Source organism: Rattus norvegicus, chromosome 7, assembly GCF_036323735.1.
Source record: "Rattus norvegicus strain BN/NHsdMcwi chromosome 7, GRCr8, whole genome shotgun sequence".
NCBI classification, from domain to species: domain Eukaryota; kingdom Metazoa; phylum Chordata; class Mammalia; order Rodentia; family Muridae; genus Rattus; species Rattus norvegicus.
The window spans coordinates 83,898,185-83,912,096 of NC_086025.1; the positions used below are offsets into that span (position 1 = coordinate 83,898,185).

A 13,912-nucleotide genomic window follows, 5' to 3' on the forward strand; every position below is an offset into this window, starting at 1 on the left:
CTTTTTTGTATAGAAAGGAAAAAATGCATTTCTCTGGAGGTATGAAAATCTGAAGGTCAGAAATTTCTATTTTTGGCCCTGCTTCTTTATGAATGATCTAAATTAACATAATCTAAAATGAATCCTATCATGAAGGGGAAAACTAACAGTTCAGAGAAGACCATGTTCAGATATAATTCATTCTGTCCTCTGTCATAGACATCAACATTTTGAAAGAGTATGTATTACCTGTTTCTGAGACAAAAAGCTAAGTTCATAAACAGAAAAGTTGGATGAAGCACTCTAGTATTTTGTTTTATTTCGTCAGAGAGTACTATATTATCTTCTTCCAACAAAATTTCACGTATATTCCATTTATTTGGTTATATCTATCATAGTCTTGACTTCACTCAAAATTTAACTCACTTAGATATGTCTTAATGTTCAATAAGATCGGTTTCTTATTACAATAAGCGTCTTCATCTACAGGAGAATTTTACCCATTCACCCCCATCGATAAGAAACTATTTTTTGCAAATAGCTATTAAATGACACGAGAAATACACTCACACACACACACACACACACACACACACACAGAGAGAGAGACAGAGACAGAGACAGAGACAGAGACAGAGACAGAGACAGAGACAGAGAGACAGAGAGTGAGTCACACTCACAAGCAGAAATTAGGCATCCTTGTGTCATAAGATCCCTACAGTCTAGTGGTGTATATATATAAACAATATATCAAATAAGGACACTGGCTCATAGTGTCTTGGACTCATTACAAAACTAGTTTTTAAAAGCATATACTCAGTTAGCCTTATTCTATCTCCCATAAGTTTTGAAATATTTGAAATGTGAACTGGTGCTCAACAAGTGTCTGATTAGAATTTGAAGTCTACTTTTACAAAACATCTCTGACCTCGATGAACCCTCTTGCCTTACGCTTATTTGCTAAACATGAACTACTAGGACCAAACAAGTCCCGAATGGTGGCCATTTCCCTAAAGATCTTCACGGACCTCATATACACAAGGACATATATTTTGAGCCACATCTTTATTTTAAGCTAAGCTTCTCTTTAAACAAATCTATATTGCTATAGTTTTACCTGGAAACATGGAATAATACTATGTAGCCCAAAACATAGCATCATGTGACGAGCAAATCTGTTAATATGCGCAAACTAAATAGACCAGTATATGGCAATTCTTCATTCTGTATATATTTATATTTCTTCAGTAGCCTATTCTTTCCATAAAGTTTATGCCCTCCCCTCCCCTTTGTATACATGGAATACAATACACAAACATAAATGTGCCCATTTTTAGCATAGTGTTCCTTGCATTTGGGGATGATTTGTTCTGCAATCTGGTTTAGAACTTTTCTTTAGTCCAGCATTATCCCCAAATGTGACTCTAGGGCTGATGTGAGGAACCCCCTTCTCTTCTCAAGATGTGCCTAACTTCCCTTACTAAAACGTGACTTCTGCTTCAGATATAATCTGAGTCTGAAATCATGAAACATGCTGTCCATTTTTCTATATCTATATTTTCAAATAACGCTTTTATAATGGCTCAAGCACATGCTACTTGCAAAGTCGCAAGCCTGTGCCCACACCAAACCATGCTCAGCTTGAGCTCAGCAACTACTTACTGATCTGGATGGCTAAATCTTGCTATAGTTCTCCAAGGCTAAGAGTATCACCAAAATGTACAAGTAAATCCTTAGTGATTTCACATTAGAGTTTAAATCTTAATTAACTGTCAACTCCCACTAATCTCCCACTTCGTCTGGAAACAGGCATGAATGGAGAGTTATGGCCTGGGAGATGGCTTAGTTAATAAACTGCCGCATAAGCAAAGACTTTGTATTTATCCCATTGTAACCCACATAAAAAATCTGGAAGACAGTAAGGATCTGTCATCTCAGCACTGGAGAGGTGGACACAAGAATGTGTCTGATTCCTGGTGAGTCACCCTGACAAACAATCAGATCCAGGTTCAGCGAGGGGACATTTTGTTTTAAATAAGTCGAGCAGTGATAGAAGACATTAATATACGTGTATGCATATACATGCATGTGTGTACACAAAAGCATATACAAACACAGAGGAAAAGAAAAAGAGGTGAATATTATCAATATAAATGGAAAGCAAACATGTTCTCGGGGTGGTTGAGTATAGCTCAGAGACTGGGAACACTTGCTACTCTTCAAGAGTTTGACCTGAGTTTCGTTCCTAGGATGTACACGGCTGTCTTCTATTTGCCTATAACTTGCTACTCCAGTGTACAGGTATTATGACACCTTCTAACTTTAGCTAGTACCTGAACTCATTGAGGTACACATATGCACACTCTCACATATATGCATAGACATGAAAAGACACATACAACTCACAGACACACACAAAGACAAATCTTCAAAAATATTATTTTTTGTTAAAAATCAACCATTAAAACATAGTAAGAGCCTGACCTTACTGCTTTGGAAATTTTGTTAAAAATACAGAAATTAGAATAATGAGAAAACTAATTTTTCTTATTAAATAATACTTATATTAAAATTCTATCACACAATTCACTGCTGAGTTATTGTAATTTTTTGGTTCTAATTTTCTTAAATTCCTAAAGGATCATCTAGACCTTACATGAAAAGATTCTCAGAAATCACTCACTTTTACCACAAATATGGTAATAGATATTTCTTAATAGAACTTAATTTAATTTTTCAGTGAATTACTATAGGACAGAATTCCAAACTTTTTATTTAAAAAAATAAAAGTAATTCAAACCCAGAACAAGTTAACAGCAATGACAAGCAACTAGTTCAGTGATTACAAATCCTTCCTGGGAGGAACAAGAAAGGACTAAGGTTCCAAACTCGCACCCAAGTGTATGACAATGTATGATCTTTATAGCACGACTTGTCACTTCCCATGTAGGAAAAAGTAAATGTGTACAGTGGTCATATTTCTATGTGCTTTCTGTATGACAAAAATTATTACAATCTAAGATTAGAAGGGTGCCTCCAGGGATGGCCATGTACAGATTTGAGAAAATTAAGACAGTCTACATGGAAGGTTTGCTAGGAACTCAAGAGAATGCAGGAAGTTTCCCAGGGTCATGGGTAAGAAGGAGAAATTCAAAGTTGGACGACAAAGACACATACTCACTTTCCAAACTCACCTCATAAAATGTTTCCAGGGCCCCATGGAGGCAAGGGAGATCTGATACTTCTCCAGAACTAAATTCATCTTTGGGAGTCATTATCCAAATATCATAAATTTAATATAAATGCATTAACAAGCACAGTCAAAGGGTTAAATTTCCCTTGCCATGTAGATGCGGACGTTGTCAGATTGTGTGGTTACCCAAACTTACATATTTCTGCCATGAAGTATGGTAAATGTAATTCCCTTTGTGTCGGTCTAAATGCAATTAATCAAACATATAACATTTAAAAAAATCAATCTACGTATTTTTAAGATAACCAGTCTGAATTGGGCTAGAGTAAATTGGCTGGTACAATGGAATTTCTTAAGTAGATCATTGTTTTATACTGATGATATATCTTTTAAATATTATGAAATTGTACGCTGAATGCTCTATTATTTTGTTTCATAGTTTTGATGAACAAAAAACTGTCAAAGACATGTGTAGTGGGAAAGGACTGTTCAGTCCACTGGACATAGAAGAACATTTCTGTTTTGTAATTACTGTGGTCAAAACGGCAAAAATTCAGAGTAACTGCCTCATTGGTGACTGTGATTGACACATAATGACGTAATAAAGTACTCAAAGGAAATGCTCAGGCTAGTGCCACATGATTTCAAGAAAACACTGAGTGCTGGCTTCAACTGGGTGGACATTAATAGTTTGATATAGATTTTCAATTATAATTCGTGAAAAAAATCCATGTCCAAAAAAATAAAAAACACAATTTAGGTTTACAATGAATGGACAATTTCATTCTGGTTTCTCTAATTTTCTAACTTCTCATTCCACCAAATGATATTCTATAGGACAAAAAGTTGGCAACCATCCTTCAAACACATAAATCATTAAAGCAAATCAAATTAATTTAGGAGCGCACAATTCATTCCAGCATATGCTACAGTTCTTTAAATACATAGTGATATTTCATAAGGCATTAAAAAGATTAAGCATGGAGTATGGTAAAAAGAAAAATAACTTTTTATTAACAGCTAATAATGCGCTTTGTAGCAATGTGTTTTTATGACACATTTTGAAGAAAAATAGCATAGTAGGAACTTTAAAATATCTTATTCAGCCAACCATGACAAGGAGTACATATAATATCAGTGCTTGAAAAATAGAGACAAAAGGGGATAAGTTCAAAGCTTCACTCAGCTACATCTGGAGTGTGAGATTAGCCAGGGCTACATAAAAGCTTTCTACAAATAATGATTATAGAATGAATACAATTGGACATAGTTATTAAACTTACTTGAGGTTCATTTGATCAGATGTAAAAATAAATCTGAAATATTACTTGTTGGTTGATAATGTAATTTTAGATTTTTTTCTCCCTATTTAACATATTCTACTGGTTGTTTTTGGGTTTTGGAAAAATTAAATCACTGAATTTTGACTTTAATGTTATACAAATCCAGAGGGGGAAATACATTTTAATGAGAATAAAAAAACAAAGTTGAAATCTTTGAGAAATACTGCAAATAGGATAGTTGGCACATAATTAATAATAGTTTGGCAATATGTACCATGAGAAATGACTGGGAAGTTTTATGGAATGAAAATTATGAAGACTGTGGGGTTACTTCAAAACCATAACTTTTGTTTCATTGAAGTGTTAAAATCTGAAATCTGAACCCAGAAATAAAAATACATATTAAACAAAATGTCTAAAGAAAAAAAGTAAGAAAAGTTAAAATTCTGATTGGGAATTCTGTCTCAATGAAAGGGCATTCCAGAGAAGAGTTTCCTCATAAATCTATTGACAAAACAACACAAAACAAAAAACAAATATGAATTTTTCTGATTAAAAGGCTCTTTTGCCCCACAAAAGTTATTGGGGCAATATCTGGAGACATTAATTTCTCTTAAGGCTTAATGCTTCTGGCCACCAGTGGGAAAATTTTTTTCTAAGCATTCTACACCACATCAGATTCCCCTACAACAAAGGGTTAATCTGAACAAAACTGGCAGTTCTGCTGGTTCTCAGAGCTTGCTGTAATCTAAATAGCTCATCCTTATAGAACAGTTTGAACAGGATGCAAATGTTCAACCACTCATTGCTGAAAATCTAACAATCAATAGAAACTGTGGGGATGCTAAAATTGCTCATATAATATGCTCCTTTTAATAATTTGATTCCATAAGTACAGAAGTGGGTAATGCATGTAGTAGTTTGTCCTGTGTTATTTTGCATGTTTGATAAATGGGCACGTATGTACATGTGTATGTGTTTAAGACAGAGACTTAGTGTACCAGGATAGTCCTTAAGGTTCGCTGGCCTCACAGGCAAGCTTCCTGGAATTCTCCTGTTTGAGCTTTACATCTTCCAATAGAGGACTGGATTACTGACTCACACTAGTGCACCCACTTTTATCTGTCTTATCAGTATGTGATATCAAGTCCTCACCCTATTTAAGTGCTTTCTTGGCTAAGCCATCACACTACCTCCATCCCATTTTAGAGGGTGGGTGGGGGAGACACAGAGATTCATAAAGACTATGTAATCTGTGAGCAAGGTTATTTAAGTGTAATCCTCAAACACGGTCTCCATCCCCTTTTAATATACAGTCCTGTATGGCTGGCATAAATGTATCATATAGAATACCTGAAAAATTAAAAGAAATCAATACAAAATGATCAAAAGTGTAAAGAAAATCACATTTCACTTTGTTTTTCAAAAAAGGAGAAATTCCCAAAGCAAATCCTTTTACATACTTCTTAATACCTACTTGATATTGAAGAAGGACTTTTGAACTTTAAAAAATATGATTTTAACCAAATTAGGAATGATCACCTTAAATTTACATTATTGTAATAAATTTCCGCTTTGATATTCCCAATAGTTTGTAAACACAAAGACTCCATCTTCCTGCTTACTGAAACGTAAGTGTGGGTTTGTGCTCATTTAAAAAACAAGTTTTTATTATTTATTTATTTTTATTGTTATCAGCATTTTGCATGAAGATATTTATGTGCACTGTGTGTGTGCTTAAGGCCCATGAATCAGGAGAGGAGTGGAGCCCAGCAGAGCTGGTGTTGTACACCATTGTAAGCTGCTGTGTGAGTTCCGATAATCCAACTAAGGTTCTCCTCAAGGGTAAACCGTGTTTGTAACGACAGAGCCATGGCTCCAACACTCCAGTCTGTATTCACTGAAATATCTCCATTTGTGTTGCTAATATTCACTCTTCTCTGACTCGAGTCCTGTAAAACTTCAGTTTAACATGCTCTGTAATAGTTTTGTACACACGCACACTTTCCTGGAAGTTTTAAAGAAGGGGCTCCTTTTATGTCCATTTGTAGAAAACAGCTCGAGACAACCAGTCAGAAGGATTCCGTCTCGTGTGATTTTTACAAAGCTTATTTAAAAAGAGCAAGGGAGCGTGAAGAAGCAAAGGGATGTCATCAGGGTTCTGAAGAGCTAATTAGTGAGACCGTGCTGAAACAATATGAATAGGTGTGAAAAGATGCTTCTGGCCTCAATATGCAGAGGAGAAAAGGCCAGACAAATGACATAAAGGAAAGTGGTAATACGCTAGAGATTATGTCGTTCGAAAGAAAGAAAACAATGTTAAAACTCAGTAGTATCCCTGAGTCAATTAAGAGTTATAGCACTTAGTTGTGATTTCCAGACTCGTTAGGACAAAACAAAAATTCAAAGAAGTGATGATATTTTATTAGCTTCAAATGTTTGTCACCTTGACTATATACTGTTTGGCCTCTTGTTTGAGGATCCAGGAACCTCCTGTATAGTGGAGATAATTCCAAAGCTCTACTTGCCTCAACGTTGGTTGCTACCTATTTATTATAATAAATTACACTTGTTAAATAGATATTACTATAATAAATTACGCTGGTTCAATAAGTTGTTAGGGAAGTGATGATCTTTTATGCTTTAAATATTTGTCTTTAACTACAGGCTCGTTGGCCTTCTGGTTGAAGATACTGGAACTTTCCACTCCTGTCTAGTGAGATTACTTCCATGGTTCTGCTTGCGAGTTTAGTCACTACCTATTTACTATAACAAGTAACACTTGCTAAGTAAATATGAATTATAACAAAACAAGATTCAGAAGTTTAGCTTAAAAAGATATGCTGGAACAGAAAAGATTTCCTAAAGAGCTCCTGTGGACCTTGTATTGACATAGTGCATCATGGGCAGAAATGGACCGGGAAAGAAAGGACGATATCCTATTCTCATAAGCAATGTTGTAGAAGATTCCCATAGTTCACCCTTATAGAAATCTCTTAGAAGCAGGGAGAGTAGAAGATTTGAAATGCAGAGATACAAAAGTTACCTGTGGAGGCCGAACCTAGATCTGGCACGTGACATATGACAGAAAAATCATAGAAGCGTTACTAAAGAGAATGAAAGGCTTGTCACATGACAAGAGCCGTTTTGAAGTCAAAGGAAGTCAACCCATACCATTGACAATGTACAACATAGAAAACAGTATAAACATGTTCTCCTATGATAAGGTGATCAAAGAGAATAAATATAGCAAGATGAGAGAAAAGGACCACTGAGGTAGTCACAAACAAATGAAAACTGAATTATTTTCTTTATTCTTAGGAATTGTGTTGGTCCAGTTGTGTAATTTTGTAATTTGTGTTGAATTTTTTTCTTTCTTAAAAATACTAATTTGTATCCTAATGATGTTCACAATTATGATGTATTTTTCTCAAAGGTAGGCTCCCAAAATTTAAAACTATTGGGTGCACAAAACATTAAGCCATCTCTGTAATGCTAATTTAAGGGGAGAAAATACTGGGAGGCAGTGGAGAGATGCATTATAACTGGAGAAATACAATATGGCATAGCAAGCAGTGAACTCTGAAAAGCTAATAGAATTATGAAGTTGGAAACTAATGGCAATATGTATGTATTTGCAAGCTACGAAATAAACAGATACTTAAACTCATTTTGACATAGACTTAACAGACACACATTTGAAAATTTCCTCATGTAAAGAAAAATATGTAGTTATTAATTGCAGATATAACTGACCTTATACTGTTAAAGATACCTATTTCACATGCATCATGTATCTGTGTATACTCCTAAACATGAGCGAAAAGTGGAAAACATGCAATTAGCACATGTTGAAAAGAAATCCTAAGATCAAAATAGATTAAAATGTCTTTAATGTATTATTTTGTGGTAATTTTTTTAAAAAAATTACTTCTTTCCTCGCTACTTTGTTGCTCATTTTTCTTGTTCTTGTTTCCAACTCTAATAGATTTTCTCAGAGGCAGTAAAGTTGACAGTAGAAAAGCCAATAAAACCAAATGTGTCAGAAAAATAAATGAATATTCAGTCATAAAGGCACACATTGTGCAAAGCTAAGTAAAAACATCCTTCAAATGAATATAACCTCTTAACAATATTCAAGGGAGGATTCATTCCTGTAAGTGCTCATTATAGTAATCCTTTGAACTTAAATTTTTAATTAAATTTGAAATCCACAATGTAAATTTGAAATATGTTGCATTTAGAAATCATATTCTAGTTAAGGGGACTGAAATAACCCAAAATCTAATAAGAAAAAAAGAATCCCTTTCAACATAATTTCTTTAGTGGTTTAATGATCATTAGTCAAGAAAATTAAGTAAATAAATAAATAAGTAGATAAATAAATAAGTAGCCTGAATTGCAATTTAATATAGGGGTATATTGCTCATACCAAGAACTTAGTAACAATAAATGTAGGCTCAACAAAAATACAAAGTTATTTGACCAAAAAATTTAGTAAGCATGTTTTCTTATAACTTTAAATCAGATGTGTTTTTCCACTGTCATGTAGACAGCATTCATAAAAGAATAAACATAATTAAAATCTAAATGAAATAAATTGGACATTAATTAAATGTTGTATGTCTTACAAACAGTGATAACCCAAAGCACAATTTTCTATTGTTACAGGAAACAGTACTAATTTTTTTCTCAAATCTCAAAGCCTTTGTAAAGCATGCTCCCCTCATTTTACTATGAAATGACTTTGCTATGTTGCTGACTCCTTATTAGTGATCTCAGTAATACTAATGCACATTCCATAGATGTAGAGCTCAAGGTGAATCAAGTGAACTTCAAAAGAATCAATTATTGTATTTTTAAATTTTAAATATTTGTGAACAAAAATAAAGACTATAGTTCTCAAAATAGTATGTTGTAAAATTCATAACTATATTTTGACAATAATACATGCGATTTCAAGTGCCTTTTTCATTTTGTTTAAAACAATTAATTCAGAAAAGGAGGAATACATCCGTACTTGAGACATTGACTCACATATATACCTCCATAATGTTGGTGTAACCATGAGTATTCTGTTAAATCAGCAACAGAACGGGTACAAGTATTTTTAAAGACCTGCATTCATGTATGTGCTGACTTTGACTGACAGTATTAATTACATGGATGGGCGGGTGTTATCCCATCAGCTTTTCAGAGACAATTATTTATAGGTCTAAAGTTCAAAAATGATACACACACACACACACGTACTCACACACGCACGCATACACACGCACACACACACACACACACACAAGATAAGATCAGCTAAGAGTTAAAAGCAACAACAAAAGTACAGCCTAGGTGTTATCCCAGGTCATCAATCTTTCAGCCCTTCTTTCTGAAACTAACTTTAGATTCTTTGTGAAGACAATGCATATGCACAAGAATGAATCACGTGATAACGTGCTGACATCAAGAGTGATTTTATTCACTTGTTTGGTCAAAAACACACAAGTTATACATCTTTCTATATTTCTAGCATGTGATTGGACACAAGCTCTTGGGATTTACAGTGGATGTCCAAAACTACAAAAGTCCAAACATAATTCCACAAGTTAAATTTCATACTTAGACAAATATAGAATAAACATAGTAAAATGTATTGTGACATAAAATTATAAACATAATATTGTAAAAGTTGTAAATTGACAATGGATTTTTGTTATTAGTCTTGTTATGAAAAAGATGCAAAACTTGATCATGATGCAAAATGAAAGAAGGTGATTTGTTTTGTTCCATTTTGTTTTGTTTTAGATAGAGTGGGGTTTATTTAACTGTGTAACAAAAGGATTATTGAGTGATCGCAGGGAGTGTGCTTGTATATGCTTTAAAGTTTCAGGCTTTGTTAGGGTAAAAATTCTTTTTTTTTGATCCAAAGGAAAAAATAATCCACAGTGTGGAGAGATGGGTCAGCAGTTCAGAACACTCCATGACATTCTACAGGACCCAAGTTCAATTCCCAGCACCCATGTCAGGTTGGTCACAATTGCCTGCCACTTCAGCTCCAAAGAGTCCAGTAGTATCTTTGGGCATCCACATATATATATATGGTTTATATCCAAACAGATACACATTATACATGCAAATAAACATAAAAATAAATATTTTTAAAAGGAATTGAATTTAAATCTTAAATTTCCATTGCAATAATAAACAGGGCCATTTTACTCAACCCCGAAAGCCTCAGTCATGTTCCTAGCACTTTGCATAAAACAGCCTTGCTGTCTACATGACTCCTTATTAATGAGCTAAGTAATTTTAATGTGTTTTTATATTTGTCCAAGTTTAGAATTCATCCTTTGCAAATAATTACTCTTCTCTTGTTGTCGTTTTGAAGATCTCACTATAAATCCCCAAGAGCATATGTCCAATCACCTGCGAGAAATATAGAAGGAGATGGAAGTCGCTATTCTTTGACCACGGGAGGGAATCCTAAACAAGGGGACCTAAGCCAACACATTTACCTTAAGTGCTCCTGTGTCTCTCTTCCTCATCTGACTCTGGTGCCATGTGGTGACCTACCTGCTTGCTTCTCTTCTGGTGTACACTGAGCAAATAAGCCATTTCCCCAGGACACAGAAGAGGTGAAGGGTGCAATTGCTTTGAGGCTCTCTCCTACTCCTTATTGTTTCTTGGGCTACAGACAATAGAAAGTGAATTCTGCTGACCTCGGTATTGATTTGCTTGTGCACAAACAAATTCAACATTCATAAAAAAAATCAAAGAAAATGTTGAGATCTGAACCTGTGAGCACGAGTGTTTGCTATTGAAATATGCCTAAATCTGAAAAACAGAAGAGACGTCTCAAGAATCTGTTTTCATCAAATTTATAAAGGACTTCATGCTTTATTATGAGATTACAGCGATTTTGTGTGTACAGTGAATTACTAAATTGTATGGTAATATCTTAAATTCACCTTGATATGATTTGTCATATTAAAAATCAGTTTAATTCTAAGAATCCCAGATTTCCAATAAAGTAACTCACTTTGACAATTTATAAGTATAGCAATTCCTTAACAATACAGAATATATAATTATTTAGAAAAGACTGTAAATTTGGGCTTATGAAACTAAGGTATTTCTTTGGACTTTTATAGCTGCTTTGATAATATTGGTTTAAAAACATTATAAAACTATATCTAAATTTTTTACTGTTATGTATAGTCCTATGTAGCATTTTCTTTTGTTTTAAAATATTTCACTCTGTAACCCCATAAGGCAATAGATATGATCTTGTATTTTACAAATAGTTTTGTCAATATATAGGATTAACAATGATAAATTAAATGTGCATCTTTTTTTGTTTTTTTATTGGGATCATTTTTATTGGATATTTTATGTTTTTACATTTCAAATGTTATATCCTTTCCTGATTCCCCTCCAGAAATACCCTATCCCATCTCCTCCCCCTCTTCTATGAGGGTGCTCCCCCACCCTAGCACCCACACACTTTTGCCTCCCTACCCTTCCGTTCCCCTATACTGGGACATCAAGCAGTCATAAGGAACAAGTGCCTTCCTCCCATTGATGTCTGACAAGGCCATCCTCTGTTACATATGAGGATAGAGGCATGGGTCTCCATGTAGCTCTTTCGTTTGTGGTTTAGTCCCTTGGAGCTCTGTGGGGAAGGGGATCTGGTTGGTTGATATTTTTGTTCTACCTATGGGGTTGCAAACCCTTCAGCTCCTTCAATTCTTTCTCTAATTCCTCCATTGGGGACCCCGTGCTCACTCCCATGGTTGGCTGCAAGCATCTGCCTCTGTATTGGTCAGGCTCTGGCAGCCTCTCAGGAGACAGTTGTATCAGGCTCCTGTCAGCAAGCACTTCTTGGCATCCGCAATAGTGTCTGGGTTTGGGTCTGTATATAGGATGGATCAGCTAGTGTATGCTGCCTGGTTAGTGGCTTAGTGTCTGAGATATCTCGGGGGTCCAAATAGTTTTGTCAATATATAGGATTAACAATGATAAATTAAATGTGCATCTTTTTTGATCCTACAGAAAAATTTTTCTACACTTCGTCAAGTTACACACTTAAATGTTAATAGACAATCTCTACATAGCAAATGAAATTCTAAGTAAAAAAGGACATTGACAAATGATCTCCAATCTGTCAAATTTATGATATGGCTGTATTATGATGTCAACATCATGTAAATATTATATCAAGCATTTTGCATATAAGTAAGACAGTGAGTGGATATTGGGAACTGAGTACTGGCATTTATGATTTTGCATGAGTGATACATAAATTATGGACAATGGATATAGACTATATAGATAGTTTTGACCTTTTCCCAATATGATTAAAAGTGTGTATATGAAAAAGTTGCAGGAATGTTCACTGTTTAAACCATTATAGGATGTGTGCTGTTGGACAAGGGGAATGTTTTTGAGAGGAAAAGCTTTTCAAAGTGTTCAATTGCTCCACAGTATAAAAATAAAGTGAGCAAAAATCAAAGTTAAGTGTGTATGAGCTGTGTTAAGACTGAGAAAATTGTATATTGTTCAACTTGATTTAATTAGTAGTAAATGTCAAGCTAAAAATTGCTCTGTATTAGATTTTATCAAGTGTATAGACTCTATTACAAAATAGAAAGATTTGGAAAATAGGGCTAGAGGTAGGGCTTCCTTAAAGAACAGAGTTCTTCCTTAAAATAAGTGAGACCATCCTGCTTGTGAGCTTTTGGTCCCCAGTATTGAAAAGGGAAAGGAGAGAGAAAGAGAAACATGAAGGAGAAATGCGAGGTGGAAAAAGAGTAAGGAAGAGTGAGAGAGGAGAAAAGGGAGGAGAGGGGATAAATCTACACACTTTGTTAATTATTAAGACGAAATTATAAACGTCTTTTAAAACTCATGACTCATATCTAAAACTGCTCCTGTAGCAAAACTCAACCAAAGCCTATTTTTGTCTGTTTTTATTTCTAAGCAATGTTTAAGATCAATGGAATCTGAGTTATTGGAACTAGTGTCTGCTTTGACTCTCCTTTTGCACGTCCTCCATTTTGGAAGATCTCTAGCTCCTTATACTTACGTGTTGATTTCAAACTTTGAGTTGTTCTTTTGATTTTGAAGTAGCCAAGTTAACTGATGTTCAGGCATGTGGAGTCCATTGCAATCATTGAAGTCTCCTATGATAGCCCTTGTTATTTTACTGTTCCAAGGCTACATACTCTGTTTAAGGGCAAAGCAAAGATTGTACGGAGAGCCTCCAACCATAGCCCCCAACACACTGCTAACCACAAGCTTTCCTTTTAACAGAAACAGATGAGAAGCACAAGGAACAGTGAAAGGCAGCGAGGTTAAAGGGTTTAAGGTGCTTTGATAAAAATCACGAAGGAGGCATCAAGGATGCCAATGTTTGACTTACCCTCCTGTTTGGTGTTCCGGAGATTGTCACAGCCTAGAAAGA

The 13,912-nt window shown here is 34.7% G+C and overlaps 1 protein-coding gene across 9 annotated transcripts in view; it reads right to left on the reverse strand.

Moving 5' to 3' along the window:
• Window positions 1-13,912, reverse strand: part of Trps1 (transcriptional repressor GATA binding 1) — a 226,489-nt gene that overhangs the window by 92,064 nt on the left and 120,513 nt on the right. For 6 of the 9 annotated variants that reach the window (XM_039078765.2, XM_039078762.2, XM_039078768.2 and 3 more), the window contains one exon: window positions 13,871-13,903. The exons of the other annotated variants lie outside the window; for them this stretch is intronic. In XM_039078765.2, the coding sequence (XP_038934693.1) occupies window positions 13,871-13,903 (33 nt within the window). The remainder of the gene's footprint in view (window positions 1-13,870; window positions 13,904-13,912) is intronic. 9 annotated transcript variants of the gene reach the window in all.